General features: G+C 52.4%; 4 protein-coding genes across 4 annotated transcripts; 3 read left to right on the forward strand and 1 right to left on the reverse strand.

Moving 5' to 3' along the window:
* Positions 1-125: 125 nt before the first annotated feature.
* BDV14DRAFT_187016 (uncharacterized protein) lies at positions 126-6,555 on the forward strand (the record flags this gene model as incomplete). Its single annotated transcript, XM_073770903.1, has 3 exons — positions 126-1,805; positions 2,128-4,207; positions 4,901-6,555. The coding sequence occupies 3 exons, from the start codon at positions 126-128 to the stop codon at positions 6,553-6,555; spliced, it is 5,415 nt and encodes a 1,804-aa protein (XP_073633073.1).
* A 60-nt stretch (positions 6,556-6,615) lies between these two features.
* BDV14DRAFT_164363 (RINT-1 family protein) lies at positions 6,616-9,343 on the reverse strand. Its single transcript, XM_073767170.1, has 4 exons — positions 9,164-9,343; positions 8,544-9,097; positions 8,350-8,491; positions 6,616-8,303 (listed from the first exon to the last, which is right to left on the reverse strand). The coding sequence occupies exons 1-4, from the start codon at positions 9,311-9,313 to the stop codon at positions 6,693-6,695; spliced, it is 2,457 nt and encodes an 818-aa protein (XP_073633074.1). The 5' UTR covers positions 9,314-9,343; the 3' UTR covers positions 6,616-6,692.
* Positions 9,344-9,378: 35 nt separating this feature from the next.
* BDV14DRAFT_69797 (putative DNA ligase I) lies at positions 9,379-12,078 on the forward strand. The gene has a single exon (XM_073777308.1). The coding sequence runs from the start codon at positions 9,522-9,524 to the stop codon at positions 12,006-12,008; it is 2,487 nt and encodes an 828-aa protein (XP_073633075.1). The 5' UTR covers positions 9,379-9,521; the 3' UTR covers positions 12,009-12,078.
* Positions 12,079-12,866: 788 nt separating this feature from the next.
* Positions 12,867-14,909, forward strand: BDV14DRAFT_69799 (pectin lyase fold/virulence factor). The gene is made up of 3 exons (XM_073777309.1): positions 12,867-13,877; positions 13,926-14,010; positions 14,061-14,909. The coding sequence occupies exons 1-3, from the start codon at positions 13,274-13,276 to the stop codon at positions 14,767-14,769; spliced, it is 1,398 nt and encodes a 465-aa protein (XP_073633076.1). The 5' UTR covers positions 12,867-13,273; the 3' UTR covers positions 14,770-14,909.
* Positions 14,910-15,511: the final 602 nt, after the last annotated feature.

Raw genomic sequence — 15,511 nt, forward strand, 5'->3', positions numbered from 1 at the left:
GAGACCGCCGTTCTGCCGCCGCGGTCCGCCTTTGTACTGACGCAAAGAGCTCCGCAAGCTTCACGTTGACGATTCTTTGAGCACAGATCACTACGGAACGCGCATTTGATGGATATTCAACTGCCATGTGGGTAAATCGGGTGCGACAATCAACGGTCAATGCGACTGCTATCTCGCGTCGAGTCAGAGGGACAAACCTCCGCTCAACAATTGCCTGCGGACGACGGCATTATACTAACAATGCGCGAGAAGAATTAGAGAGCCAACCTCCGTCCAATAACTGGTTCAGAAACTCACTTGCGCTTGCGGGTACGGCGACTGCGGTGTTTCTCATCTACTCATATGCGACCAAGCCAGACGACAGCGAATTTTTGAAGAGCCTACCGAATTCGTCCAAGTCCATCGAAGATCTATCCACCCAATACGGGCAAAAGAAGCGCAGCCTCCAGAGTCCTGGTGTCTATATATGGGGCACAAACGAATACAAGGTGGTGAACCCGGAGTCAAAAGAGACTGTGATTAAGACTCCCCGGAGGCTGTCATACTTTGATAACCATGTGCTCCGGGATCTCAAACTTGGGGAGACATCTGGAGCTGCGATCATCGAGAATGGTGATCTAGTACAATGGGGCAAAGGTCACTCCGAAACCGACTTTAAACCCTCGAAGACCCTTACCGGAAAGAACCTCAAGTCCCTGTCTATGTCCCACGATCGAATCATTGCGCTTTCCTCAGACGGCACGGTCTACTCGCTACCGATTTCGAAACACGAACAAGAATCAGGTCGCAAAGCGGTGGAGAAGTCATGGGTGCCTACTTGGAGCAGCAAGGCTAGCTTGAGCTACCGCCTTATTCAGCCAAGCTTGGGACTAGGAGAGAAGGTGACATCTATAAGTGGTGGTTTGGAACATGTTCTTCTTCTGACGAGCTCTGGGCGTGTATTCTCCGCCGCTGCGTCATCCGAGAACTACCCTACCTTCGGACAACTGGGAATTGCCGAACTCAACTTTGCAACCAGGCCCAAAGGCCCAGTGGATGCTCCCCATGAGATCAAGACTCCCAACGGCGCCAAGGTTACGCAAATCGCAACAGGCGATTATCACTCGCTGCTTCTCACCAAAGACGGAGACGTCTTGGCATTTGGTGACAACTCGTTTGGTCAGCTGGGGATGAAGTTTGACTCGTCTGCGCCGTTCTGTGACAGGCCGACTTCGGTGCTCATTGGCAGTCTGTATACTGGGGCGAACGTACCTCAAGCAACAGGAATTGCGGCTGGCGGTGCCAACAGCTTCTTCACCATCGACGTACAACAGACCGGCCCAACCCAAGACCTTAAGGGGGCAGGAAAGGTTATATCAGATATTTGGACTTGCGGACGGGGCATCTGGGGTGCTCTTGGAAACGGCAAATGGACACACCTGCAAGACCGTCCCATCAAGCTGAAATCTTTGAGTGGTCTGGTCGAATATGACGAGAAAACACAAGGATTGTTACCTATCCGACTCAAAGACATCTCAGTCGGCACAACCCACGTCTCAGCTATTCTAGACAACCAGACACAACTTAACCAGGCATCCACATCTGCCCTCGACAAAGTCGGAGAGGCAGGTCTCGATGTAGTTTGGTGGGGAGGAAACGAGCACTTCCAGCTTGGAACCGGCAAGAGAAGCAATTTGTCCAAACCATCACATATTAATATACCCCCGGAGAAGAAGTCAGACGAGGACAAGGAACTCGCCCGGCTGCAGATTATGCCTGGCCATCGCGGAACGCTTGGCAGCAAGAACGTTGACGTGCGACAGCGAGTTGAGTGCGGGCGGCATATTTCTGCTGTATACTCTGCTCTTGGAAAATAATAGCGTTTGCTTTCTACGCAATGATGTACGATAATTTGTATAGTAAATTCACAACCTCGTCACAGGATCCACATTTCTATAGTTCTAAATCCGTGATAATAAGTAAAGTGCAAACAAAGCAAACATTCAATTCCGCGGAGGACGCTCGGACCACCGCTTATCAAAAAAAAAATTCCCGTGCAACCAGTGCAACCAGTGCAACCAGATTAAACTCCGACAAAGCTCAACTTTCACATTACCACATCACCTCGTCATGCCTCGCGAAAATCAGAAACGTGGTCGCCGCGCGACCGACAAGGCTAAAAAGGACGAAAGCAAGCGCAAGCGCGAAGAAGCCCCCGAAGAACCCACCGCGAAGCGCCTGAGGCCCTCAACGGACGAAGCCCAGGACGAGAACGAGAACGAGAACACCATCACCACCGGCGCAGACTATATCCCGCTCGGCGTCGAGGACGGAAACGAACAGGAACAGACACAAGAACAAGATGGCCAGAATGAATTCTACGGTCTTCTTGATTCCGAGGAACAGGAATACTTCAGCCGCGCGAACGAGATGCTCGAGTTGAACCAGTTTGGGGATGCGGAGGAGCGGAGATTGTTTGTTGACAGTGTGTTCCGGGAAGCGAGGGGAAAGGAGCTCAAGATTGCTTGTAGTCAGTCTTGTTCGAGACTGATGGAGAAGTTGATTTCGGTCTCGGATATTACGCAGATTCGGAGACTGTTCATCAAATTCATTGGACATTTCTTGACACTCGTGCAGCATCGGTTCGCGAGTCATTGTTGTGAGAGGCTTTTCATCAGTGCGGCACCCGGAGTGACACAGAAGGTTTCGAAAGCCAAGCGGAATCAGGATGGGGACGAGATGGACGAGGAAGACGAGCCGGAGCCGGAGCTGTCGCTGGCAGAGATGTTTATGAAGGTTGTGGAGGAGTTGCAAGGGAACTGGGGATACCTTTTGACGGAAAGATTTGCGTCGCATACGATTCGAGTGTTACTTCTTGTGTTGGCTGGAGAGCCCGTCGATGTGACCTCGAATGACTCGGTTGTGGCTAGTCGCAAGAAGGAAAGGTTGGGAGTCGTCGGTGGAGAAACACAAGAAGTTATCCCAACGGGGGAGAAGAAGAGCGTCCCAGAGTCTTTCGATGTTACGTTGAAGAAGGTCATGCAGGACATGGTCTCCGTCCTTGACGACACGTACCTTCGGGCTCTTGCGACGCATCCCGTTGGAAACCCTGTCCTGCAGGTGCTCGTCAAGCTAGAGCTTTCTCACTTTGGAAAGTCAAGCGCGAAACAAACCAACTCGATCATCAAGCGATTGATACCGGACGAGAATTTCGAGGAAGCTTCTGAGAGCGCGAGGTTCGTTCGAGGACTACTCTATGACAACGTGGGGTCGCGCCTGCTCGAGACGATGGTGCGGTGGATGCCGGGTAAGATGTTCAAGACGCTATACAAGAACTTCCTCCGCGAACAAATGAGCTCGCTTGCGCGCAACCAGACCGCCGGTTATGTCGTGCTCCGGGTCTTGGAAAGATTAGGAAAGGATGATTTGCAGGCTGTCGTGGAGCAGATTGTGCCTAAGATTCCAGGCCTCATCGAGCGCTCGCGGACGATCGTACCGAAGGTCTTGATTGAGAGGTGCTTGGCTCGAGGAGTTGACACTAAACCGCTCGCAAAGGCGCTTCGGGAATCTTACGACTCGGATCCTGCTCGCAGACTGGAACAGATGCTTCGACTGGATACCGCGACATCAGACAGCGAGAAGGGCGAATCGGCGAACAACGGCCCTTCTGAGTCTAACCCGTCCTCGACTGCGGCCGAAAAGCTGCACGGCTCATTACTTGCACAGACCATCCTCACAGCCCCAGGGCAATTGAGCGAGCTTGTATCCTCCAGTCTCCTCGCACTATCGCCGGATACACTTCTCAGCATTTGCAAAGACCCAACGGCATCGCGCGTCGTCCAACAAGCACTTACTTCCCCCGCCTCTACTCCTCAATTCCGTCGCCAATTCACCACTCGTTTCACGGGTCATACCAACGAGCTTGCGCTTGACAGCTGCGGATCGCACGTTGTCGATGCTCTGTGGCCAGCAACAAAGGACATCTACTTCATCAAGGAGCGCATGGCGCAGGAATTGGCGCAGAACGAACTGGCTCTTCGCGACTCTTTCGTCGGACGTGCTGTATGGAGGAACTGGTCAATGGATCTCTACAAGCGGCGACGTGGTGAATGGACAGGCAAAGCGAAGGGCAGAGATTTCAGCAGCAACGAATCCGGGGAGAAGCCCAAGTCGCGTCTCGACCTTGCTCGGGCTAGGTACGCTGCGAAGCAGAACGAGGTCACGACTGGTGCGAATGCGGTGGCGGCGAAGCAATAGCTGGCTTAAGAGATTTTACTGAGCGATTCTTAATTTTAAAAGCATATAGACATGACCAATCCAATTGATATCAACATGTACTTTGACATGTTTGTATAGATATAGAAGTAGCCAGTCCGTACAAATAGATGCGCAGGCTTCCCGGCGCTTCTGGGGTCCCCAATCTTTCTTCTCCAACATCACCCTCATCCCATCGTCTACCCCAGGAACCTTTTACGAGTCTCTGTTAATCTTTCCCCGTTCGCAATTCAACTAATGTTGATAAATGTTAGCACACAATGGCCTCGGTTCATGATGTCAGGGTTCCAGAATCTGTCGCCATCCTCAGCGGGTCCGCTCCCGAAGGCTCACCCCACGCTGTTACCACCCCTCAAGAGGGGCACCGTTGATCTTTTTTTCTTCTATACCTTGGTGGTCTTTTGACTTTGATTCCGTTCGTTTGGCCATACTTTTTCAACTTCTCTTTTGTATATATTAGGTCGCGCGAATGGCTTCACCATCTACAGGTCGCGCCGATGAAGTGCGCAATGTGAGTCACAAACCTTCCATACTTTTGTCTAGACCTTCAATCGAAATGATAGACATGGAATGTTGAAGTGGGAATGCTGGCGACCTGGAAAATAGTATACTGATAATGCTGCACTTCATCAGCTTCTCAGCGCAGTCGAAGATCTTCTGATTCCCTTCATCCGATCCGCCGACGACGACGCCCTCAATCCTCAAGCGCAAAAGAATGGCGCCAACAAAAGCAACGGAGCCAACGGAAACCACTCAATAGTCGGCACATCGCTGGTCGACTATAAGAAGCCCGAGGAACTCCGGAACATCCTGCAATTGAACCTTCCACAGCAGGGCACCGGACAAGACGGCCTCATTGATGTCCTCCGCAACGTCCTCCGCTACTCGGTTAATACCTGGCACCAAGGCTTCTTGGACAAGTTGTATGCATCGACGAATGCCCCGGGTGTGGCCTCTGAGCTTATTCTCGCCGCTCTGAACACAAACGTCCACGTCTACCAGGTTTCGCCTGCCTTATCGATCATCGAGAAGCATACCGGGCAGCAGCTGGCTGCGCTCTTTGGGCTGAATGGACCGCGAGCCGGCGGTATTTCTGTACAGGGCGGCTCTGCGTCTAATACGACGTCTATTGTCATTGCGCGCAATAACCTATACCCTAGCACGAAGACGGATGGTAATAGCGACTACAAGTTCGTCCTCTTCACCAGCGCGCACGGGCACTACAGTATCGAAAAGGCAGCTCAAATGTTAGGGCTAGGCAGTAGCTCAGTATGGGCTGTCCCAATCGACAAAGAGGGCCGAATGATCCCCTCCGAGCTAGAGAACCTGGTCCAAAAAGCCCTGGACGAGAAACGCACACCCTTCTACGTCAACGCAACAGCCGGAACAACAGTCATGGGATCCTTCGACCCATTCAACGAAATCTCCGCCATCTGCAAGAAATACAACCTGTGGTTCCACATCGACGGCTCTTGGGGCGGCTCATTTGCCTTCTCCCAGCGGCAGCGACACAAGCTCGCCGGCGCAGAAAAGGCAAACAGCATCGCTATAAACCCTCACAAAATGCTCGGTGTCCCCGTAACCTGCTCCTTTCTACTCGCCTCGGACCTACGCCAGTTCCACCGCGCAAACACCCTTCCCGCAGGGTACCTCTTCCACAACGACGACGAAAACGCCAATCCCACCAACAACCAACTCGAGAGCCCATCCGAGCTAGCCCCCGACTCGCCCGAAATCTGGGACCTCGCAGACCTAACCCTGCAATGCGGTCGTCGCGCAGACTCCCTAAAGCTCTTCCTCAGCTGGACATACTACGGGACATCAGGGTACGAGCGCCAAATCGACACAGCCTGCGATACAGCCGCGTACCTCGCTACTTTGATCCAGGATAACCCCGACTTTATCCTCGTTAGCCAAAACCCACCGCCTTGTTTGCAGGTTTGCTTCTACTACGCACCTGGCGGAAAGCTCTTACATCCGCGCGAGACCGGTGCCGTTGTTTCAAGCGAAACTGCCCGCGCAAAGGCCAATAGTAAAGTCACGGAGCAGATTACGCATGCCATTGTTAGCCGTGGGTTCATGGTTGATTATGCGCCGCCGAGTGGGGATGAGGATGCTGTGGGCGATGGGAAGTTTTTCCGGTGTGTGGTTAATGTTCAGACGACTAGGGCGACGGTTGAAGGGCTTGTTAGGGCCATTGAGGAGGTTGGACCGGGGGTTGTGGATGGGTTGAAGAGTGAGGCTTTTGGGTCGAAGAAGGTCCCTGGGGAGAGGGGTCATGGGCCTGTTGTTCATAAATAGGGTACTCGGATATAGACCTGTATATAGAAGGGCATTGGACGGGATAGATAGGATAGAGAATTCTTGGGTAATAGATGGTTAAATTATATACAGCTCATATCTCATGCGGGTTTAAGGGACATCAAACACCTTCACTTCTAACTTCCAATCTCCACTCTCTTCTCAAGGACACTCCTAGCCTCTGACTCTGTAAGCGTCTCGATACCCAGCTCAGCAAGCATCTCCCTCGCGCTTTCATTATCCTTGAACAACCTCTTCTCAACCGCCCAAAGCCCCAGTCCCTTGTCAGCCTCGGCCTCGGATTCCTCATCCGACTGAGTCTCAAGGTTAAGAATAAGAAGGCCCTCGTTCAGTTTCTGGAGGATGGCCTTCGAACCGCCCGCCTGAACCGCCGAGCCAAGGGCTGCGTCGACGACGCTGTGCAGGTGGTCAATATCACTTGCGAGCTGAGCAGCGCCAGACGTAGAGAACGTGTTGCGGAGCAGGACGTTCGACCAGATGTAGGTTTGTGTGGAGAGGAGGACTTGGCGGACGATGCGGCGGAGAGGGGCGACACCCAACGCGCGCGAGAGGAATGAGGTTGTGGTTGATAGTGTGCGCATAGCTGGTGCGAGGTCTGCGGTTGGGGGTAGGGGTCCGGTTGAGGGGGCTGTTGAGGGGCCGGAGATGGTTGCCCAAGTTGAAACGCGGGTGTATGACTTGAGGGCGTTGCGCACGTTGTTAGTTACTGTTGAGGTGATTATTGACTCGGAACGTTGCCTTAGACGGCGGTATGCGGAGGCGGTCTCGTCGAAGAGGGCACCCTCGGGCGTTTCGTCCAGGGCGCCGGTGGGTTGGTCGTTGTTGACGGCTGGGGAAGTTCGTGATGCTACGTCGGCGACGGACATTTCACCCGTAACGTTCTTTCCGCTGCCACGGTTCTGTCTGACGCGCTCTTGCAGCTCGGACCAGAGTTCGACGAAGAAGACTTCATTGCTCCAATCTTCCATCTTCTTCTCGAGGTATTCGGCGCTGCCAAAGACTCGGCAGAGTCGCTCTAGTCCGGCAATACCCTCAACACTGGCTTGTCCATCTGCGCCTTGAACAGTGCGACCGAGTGCCGAAGTCATTGCAAGATAGGCTTCGAGCGCTGACTGCAGACGTTCGTGGAATTGATCAAAGAGTGTAATCTGGATGTCTATCAGGAACCTCAGCTTCTGACCGAATGAGGACAGTGGTTGATATCGCTCCGTGATTGTTTCCAACAAGTCGTTAACGCGAATAGCAGCTTTTGTGGGCTTAGTTGCAGTCAACTCCACCCCTTCGTAATCGATATGACCACTATCCGGTGTATCCACGATTTCTTTGTAGCGGGCGAGAGCGAAATCCTTCTCAACTTGAAGCCAACGCTCAAACCACCCTTCCTTGGACAACACTTCCCAAGTAAGCCCTCTCCAGTCCTCTGGTGAGTAGGGATCAGGCAAGTAATTCCAGGTCTCACGAATGTCGTTATCATAGTTCATCAATTCGTGGACAAAATGGCTTAGCAGTTGAGGGTGTGTAGAGACCTGAGGGAGATAGGTCGTGATCTTCTGCCTCAGCATGGGCAGAAGCGCAGTGACAAAGGCATCGGAAGCATTAAGGAAGTTCCATGCGAGCTGATCGCTCACGGTTTGGGATTTTTTGTCGAAAATAGGCTGCAGGTACGAGGTGAAAAAGTCACCGAAGCTGTTCATCAGGTCTGTCGTGTGTGCCAGGAAGTATTCAGGCTGTTTTGTATTAGACGCTTGTCACCCAATGGCATTTCAAACATACCTTGTCAAGTCTGTTTGTTGGCTTATCGCCACTAAAGTGATATCTGAAACGGAGCTCGAGGGGATGCACCATGGCCTCCAATGGAAACAGAACGGGCGGCTGGACAATTTTCTGACTTCCAGAGTCGTGACCCTCAAGTTCGCTACATCGTAATTAGCAGTGAGCATAATACCATTTCTCCAGGCATAACATACGGCATCTGCAAATCAAGAAGCAGCTCAACATTATCAGCCCATTGCTGCTTGAGGTTATCCAGGAAGTTCAATTCCTTGGATGGCCATTTCATTTGTTCCAGCGTCGATCGGATCCGAGTGGTAAACTCCGCTTTCATATGTTCCCTGAGTTTCGACGCAAGTTGTCCGACGTAGTCGACCAGATGCGGGCTCGCACCTTCTGCAGCTGGCTGGGCCTCTTTGAGCAATTCCACGATGTTGCGCAACCGTGAATAGGACGCAATCGCCGATCGAGGTTCAGCCTGGATATTCCGTACTGCTTCCTTGCTCAGCTCTTCGGCATCCTTTAGTAATTTGACATAGCTCCTCGATAGTTCGAGTCGCCGGAGCTTCTTAATACCGGCTTCGAACCGCTTCGCTGCCTCGTCGCTGGCGTCAGACCCGGTCAAGGCTTTCAGTCGTCGGTCAATATCGGCTTGCTGCTCGTTGAAGGCTTCGGCCCGCTTGCGCGTCGTCTCGACATGATCTCTGGAGGCTTGGGTGGCATTTGCGAACGCTTCTTGTGCTTCAGCTAACTAGGGTTTTGGTCAGTGAAATGAACAGAGCAATAGCTTAATCACGCAAGAACTGGAAGTGCGTACCTGCTTCCGCTGGAGCTCGTGCTGGGCCCGCAGTGTCGTGAGTAGCGACTCAAGGCTCTCGAAATCAGCAGATGTCTGAATTTTGTCATTCAGATAGTCCTCCACTCTCGTCCGTTCGTGTGCTGACAAGTGGGACACCGGAGTTGCCATTTTGCGGCGATGGTGGGGGAGACAAGAGGGAGAAGCGCAAGGTGTCGCGAATGATCGTCGACATCACCGCCAGCTCCGCCTCCGAGCCCGAGCTCACGTTTCCCCAGATCAACTACATCACCTCGTCATCACGCCCGACACCATGGACCCCACTATGGGAGTCAATGCGACTACCTCTATCTTCCTACAACCTACATGATCACCCGAAATGTCGAGTCCCGCTAAAAAGCGCAAGAGGGATGCGCAACCTCCCACCCGTAGCATCGCGTCCTTCTTCCAAGGCCAACCGACAAAAAAGGCTGAGAACCCGGAGCAGTCATTCCCCGTGGAAGACGCCGAGCAGACGTTATCTGATGAAGCTCTTGCTCGCAAGCTTCAAGCCGAATGGAACAATGAGCAAGCGGCCGCAGATTCCGCGAGCTCTGCAGACGCCGCGACCGTCCCTCAACCCGAGCCCGCCGCCGCATCCCCTCCTCCTGAGAACGGTCGTGAACAGAAGAAGCATAAGCCGGGCGTGCTCTCTCTACAATCGTCTACAGGCACGGAAGATACCATATCCCTTGCTGTACCATTTGACCAGAGTCCATTGGTTTTTGATGCCTTTAAGTACGCTCAGGAATTGAAAGCACACTGGGCGGCAGAAGGCGGCAGTGCTTCGTATGCGCTGCTCACTAGAGCTTTCGTTCTCGCGAATGCAACCACCAGTCGCATCAAGATTGTCGATACCTTGGTCAACTTCCTTCGTGTGCTCATTGAGGGAGATTCATCCAGCGTGCTTTCCGCAGTTTGGCTCGCAACAAACTCCATATCGCCACCTTACCACGAACTTGAGCTCGGACTCGGTGGGTCTTCGATATCCAAAGCCTTCAAGAAGATATACGGCTTGAACAGCCAAGGTCTAAAGAGCTTGTATGATAGGCTTGGGGATGCTGGTGATGTTGCCTTTGAGGCCAAAAAGAGACAGAGTTTCACTTTGGTCAAGCCTAAACCATTGAGCATCAAGGGCGTCTATCAGTCTCTAACCAAGATTGCGATGAGCAAAGGTAGCGGGAGCCAGGAGTCTAAGCAACGAATCGTTGAGAAGTTGCTTCAAGATACTCGAGGTGCTGAAGAAAGTCGGTACGTCGTAAGGACTCTAGTTCAGAATCTACGTATTGGCGCCGTCAAAACAACTATGCTCATTGCGCTTGCAAGAGCTTTTCTCCTCGCGAAACCCGATGGCGCAAGCTTCACTGTCAAGACCCAGCAGGAACTAGGCCGTCTCAAGAAAGACGAACTCACTGAGATATACGGGAATGCAGAAGAACTAGTGAAAGCCTCCTACGCCAGACATCCTTCGTATAACGATCTTGTCCCCGTCCTACTCGAGATCGGAGTCACTGAAGAACTTCTGTTGCGATGCGGGCTGCAGCTCCATATCCCCCTAATGCCAATGCTGGGCAGCATTACACGGGATCTCTCGGAAATGTTGACTAAACTCCAGGGTCGTGATTTTACCTGCGAGTTCAAGTATGATGGGCAACGTGCACAAGTCCATTGTGATGAGACAGGCAAAGTATCAATTTTTTCACGACATTTGGAGCAGATGACAGAAAAGTACCCGGATCTCGTGTCTCTTGTCCCGCAAATTCGAGGAGAGGGTGTTTCTAGCTTCATTCTAGAAGGTGAAGTGGTCGCTGTAGATGAGAACGGAGAGCTACAGGCCTTTCAGATTCTCACCAACCGAGCGAAGAAGAACGTTGAGATCGGAGAGATCAAGGTCAATGTCTGTCTTTTCGCCTTTGATCTAATGTACTTGAACGGCACACCACTCCTGGATCGTTCTTTACGTGAACGACGAGAACTACTGCGAAGCCTCTTCGTTGAGATACCAAACCGGTTCACTTGGGTCAAGAACCTGGATGCCACATCGGCGGACTCTGAAGCTGTTTTGGGATTTTTTGAAAGCGCGACGGACACCAAATGCGAGGGTATCATGGTCAAGGTGCTTGACAATGCTCCTGCTGCAAATGGCTCAGCATCTCTCCCAACCAATCGCGAGATTGATACTCCAGACACTCCAGCGGAGGCCACCGGAGGAAAGGCAACCAAGGGCGGCCGTCGAAAAGCGCTACTCTCCTCGTACGAGCCGGACAAACGGCTAGAGTCCTGGCTCAAGGTGAAGAAAGATTACAGTGCTTCTTCAGAAACGCTAGATTTGATCCCTGTGGCAGGATGGCACGGCAACGGACGAAAAGCCAAGTGGTGGTCCCCCATCCTCCTCGCTGTCCGCAACCCAGAAACCGGCGGTCTGGAAGCCGTAACAAAGTGTATGTCAGGTTTCACCGACAAGTTCTACCAGGCCAACAAGGACAAATACGAGGAAGGGAGCACAAATGTGGTTTCTCGGCCCAGCTACGTTGAATATTACGGTGAACCAGACGTGTGGTTTGAGCCCCAGGAAGTTTGGGAAATGGCATTTGCAGACATCACCCTCAGTCCAACCTATCCCGCTGCTATTGGATTGGTGAGCGATGAACGTGGCCTCAGTCTCCGTTTCCCACGCTTCCTCAAGGTGCGCGAAGACAAATCCATTGATGAGGCCTCCACGTCAGACTACCTTGCGCTACTGTATAGGAAACAGGGAGAACGCGCACGGGCGGAGGAGACTACCAATGCAGATCAGCTTGCAGATTTGGAAGATCAGGAACCATAGTAACCCTACGCCATGCAGGGAATAGAACTTTTGGATTACCCAATCTTCGCCAGAGATAGCACGCTCGTGGCTTGAAGTTTTGCAATGCAACCCCTAGCGTTACTACCATCTATGCAGATATACCCCGACCCGCGGCTCGTCAAAACGCGAGGACAGTTGACAATATGACATGGAATACAAATGATAACGATCGACCCAAAACTTGTTTCGTCACAAGTTGAATGTATACACCCACCTTTCCTGGGTGATCATGCAGTTGTAGGAACGGAGGCCCCTTTGGCGCCGTTGCTTGGCGCTGGACTCTAGGCTCTACATTATTAACGGACTCGATGAGCGGACACCGGAACCACAGCCAAGCAAGTTTCAAGCGCCTGTCGGCCCGCTTTAATTGAATAAAACGTCCGCTCCCGAAGATCGGCCAGATGGTTCCCAATTTCCCAGTTGCTTTCATCAGTCGGCGCCCTGGGCAAGAAAGCTCAAACTGTCAGGCGCAAACATACTGTGCACTGTACCTAGCTCGCGAGAGGGGAACGTATCTTTCGAAAGGAATCTGAACAGATTAATGTCGACTCGTTGAGACTCGAAAGTGGAATGAGGTTGGCCCATGCATAGCACAAGGTGGACTTTCCAAGACCCCAAGACCCCTAGGGCTGTCCGAGCAGACGTCAACAACGGAGTCAACGGTCAGACGAACTGACAGCGGCTGAACCGTGCCTAAAATCAACCGCAGAGAAGGAAACTTTGCATGTCTATCCCCAAAGCATGCTGAAGCTGCTTCAGATAGATTCGCTAAAGTGGGGAAGCATTCCGCTTGGAGCAAAGAAGCGAAGCAATCTGGGCTCAGTCTGGGGCCTCTGGGCGTATTCTGGGCACGGAGCAAAAACGTTATATCTGAGACAAGTCAGGAACGCGTATAGGCCCGAGCTGATTCAGTCCAGACTGACTCAGTTTCTCTATGAAGTCTGCCCACTTTGTTGCTGCCTGTGTCGGGGTCGCAGCAGGATCCAGCAAGGTCCGACTGCCAAGAAGACTACGAGGGACTACTGGTTTCGGATTGAGAGAGCCCTAATTGGGACTCAGGAACGCTTCCCCAGGAGATCCTCAGCAAGCTTCTTCTATATCTAGCCGCGAGATTCCCCCTTCTATCTGCTTTTCAGTCATTTATCGTCTTTCAATCAATAATAGTACTGCTGGTTCGGTGCTTTCGTTCCCTGTGGTTCATTTCCTTCTCTACTAGCGGCCTTTCTATCACTCGTTAGACCAAGATGGCCGTGATCCGTTCTTTACTCGCTGCTACAGCTCTCCTCGGAGCTGCAGCCAACGCTCAAGTCGTGGGCACACCGTTCGGTTTCGGTGCTGGCACGACTGGAGGTGGTGATGCGACTCCTGCTGCCCCCGCAGACACCGCCGAGCTCACCGAGTGGCTCTCCGACGACCAGGCCCGTGTCATCCTCATCGACAAGGAGTTCAACTTCCTGGGTGATGAGTGCACCGACTGCGAGTGCTGCATCCCCGACTCAAACACCTGCGGCGATGCAGGCCAGAACGCCATCGAGGTCGGCATCGGCTGGTGTGGTGACTACCCGACCACGACTTGCACGTACGACAACGCTGGCCTGGACGGTCTTGATGTCGGCCCTAACAAGTCCATCGTTGGTGTTGGTGATGCTGGTGTGATCCGTGGTAAGGGTCTTCGCCTTCACGGTACGGAGAACGTTATTGTGCAGAACATCTTCATTACCGAGCTTAACCCTCAGTACATCTGGGGTGGTGATGCGATTTCGCTCGATGGCGCCGATAAGATCTGGATCGACCACGTCAAGATCTCTTTGGTTGGTCGTCAGATGATTGTCACTGGATACGAATCAAGTATGTTTTTCCGAATTGGTGATTGATCATGATACTAATGATATACAGGTGGAAGCGTCACCATCTCCAACTCCGAGCTCGACGGTGCCACCGACTGGTCTGCCTCCTGCGACGGCCACCACTACTGGACTGTGTAAGCCTCCTTCATTCCATACAAGACATGCCCAAGCCAACCACCAACAGTCTTGCCCTCGGTGAAAACGACAAGGTCACCTTCGCCAACAACTACATCCACCAAACCTCCGGCCGTGCCCCCAAGATCGGCGCCCCCAGCTTCTGGCACGTCTACAACAACTACTGGACCGACAACACCGGCCACGCCTTCGACGTCGAAGAGTCCGGCACGAACGTCCTTATTGAAGGCAACGTCTTCGAGGACGTCAAGTCCGCTTTCAACGACGAAGGCACCGGCGCAATCTTCGCCGTTGACTCTGACTCCGAGTCCACCTGCTCTTCCACACTCGGCCGCACCTGCATCGCTAACCAGCTCACGGACTCGGACTACGTCGCTGTTGCAGACGACAGCGTTCTTTCATCTTACCCCGCCGACGAAGAGGGCGAGCTTGAGATCCTCGATGTCAGTGAAGTCGCCGCTTACGTCCTCGCCAATGCTGGTGTGGGCAAGCTCAACGGAAACGGAAGCAGCAGCTCTGGCGGAAGCAGCAGCGTTGCTATTCTTCCTACCTCGACTCCTTTGATTCCCACTAGCACGCCCTATGTCTACCCTACTCCTACCCCGGCGAATGTGAACAAGAATGTCGCCCAGCCTCAGCCTGCTGGGTCGACTCCTTCTGCTCCTGCCCCGGCTCCTTCTGGTGCTGGTGCTTCCAAGCCCCCGGGCACTTGCTCTGCTCGTCGCAGCCACAAGAAGCGTGCTCGTCGTGGCCACTGAGGGTAGCACTCTGTTCATTGTCGAAGAGATTGAAAGGATGATTGTGAAGACAGTTGGATGTGACGTTGTATTATGGGCTTTTGTACTTTTTTAATCGCAGAATAGTTGGATTATATATATTAGGTTGACAAAGAATGGTACCTAGGTACCTTACGTATCCTGGACTGCCAATAATAGTAACATCCTGTAAGGTACATCCTTTCCAAAGGTCTTTATTGTTTTTACATGTTTATTTCGATTATAGATTTACTCCGCAGTATCCACAATAAACATCTGAAAGACCAAGATCGTTATGAGGTGATTTTCCAATAACTCTCTGCAACTCAGACGGAAACTTTGCTGACCACTGGTACCTAGACTAGTTACACTGCCAGCCTCCTGCATCTCCGGCCGCCGGCGCTTCTATGCTCCAACAAAGCCCAGCCCTTGACCAGCAAGGACGAGGCTGGGGATCGACAAAGAAAAATGACTTGTCTCATGTATGTCGTTCATGTACATTGTCTCACAATCACAGGTGACCTTGTTTCATGGATGCGCTTACACAATGAACGTGGCCTTGTCTGAGCCAGCAATCTCCCATCAATAATGGACTCAGCTCGCGTCTTCCCTGCGAGTCCAGTCCAGCGCTCGCAGGCTGCTTAAAGACGGGGAGGTACCTCATTTCTTGAGATATTTCTATCATACACCTCAAGTCAATTCGGTTCAGATCAGCTTAGACTCACCTAATTGAATTGATCCCTGC

Source organism: Aspergillus stella-maris, assembly GCF_047715825.1.
Source record: "Aspergillus stella-maris strain CBS 113639 unplaced genomic scaffold BDV14scaffold_3, whole genome shotgun sequence".
Taxonomy (NCBI): Eukaryota; Fungi; Ascomycota; class Eurotiomycetes; order Eurotiales; family Aspergillaceae; genus Aspergillus; species Aspergillus stella-maris.

Coding starts and splice junctions, on each gene's coding strand:
- BDV14DRAFT_69799 (XM_073777309.1), top strand. CDS start 13,274: ATGGCCGTGATCCGTTCTTTACTCGCTGCTACAGCTCTCCTCGGAGCT. Junction 13,878..13,925: donor TGTCACTGGATACGAATCAA/GTATGTTTTTCC, acceptor AATGATATACAG/GTGGAAGCGTCACCATCTCC. Junction 14,011..14,060: donor GGCCACCACTACTGGACTGT/GTAAGCCTCCTT, acceptor AACCACCAACAG/TCTTGCCCTCGGTGAAAACG.
- BDV14DRAFT_164363 (XM_073767170.1), bottom strand. CDS start 9,313: ATGGCAACTCCGGTGTCCCACTTGTCAGCACACGAACGGACGAGAGTG. Junction 9,098..9,163: donor ACGAGCTCCAGCGGAAGCAG/GTACGCACTTCC, acceptor CCAAAACCCTAG/TTAGCTGAAGCACAAGAAGC. Junction 8,304..8,349: donor CAACAAACAGACTTGACAAG/GTATGTTTGAAA, acceptor AATACAAAACAG/CCTGAATACTTCCTGGCACA.
- BDV14DRAFT_69797 (XM_073777308.1), top strand. CDS start 9,522: ATGTCGAGTCCCGCTAAAAAGCGCAAGAGGGATGCGCAACCTCCCACC.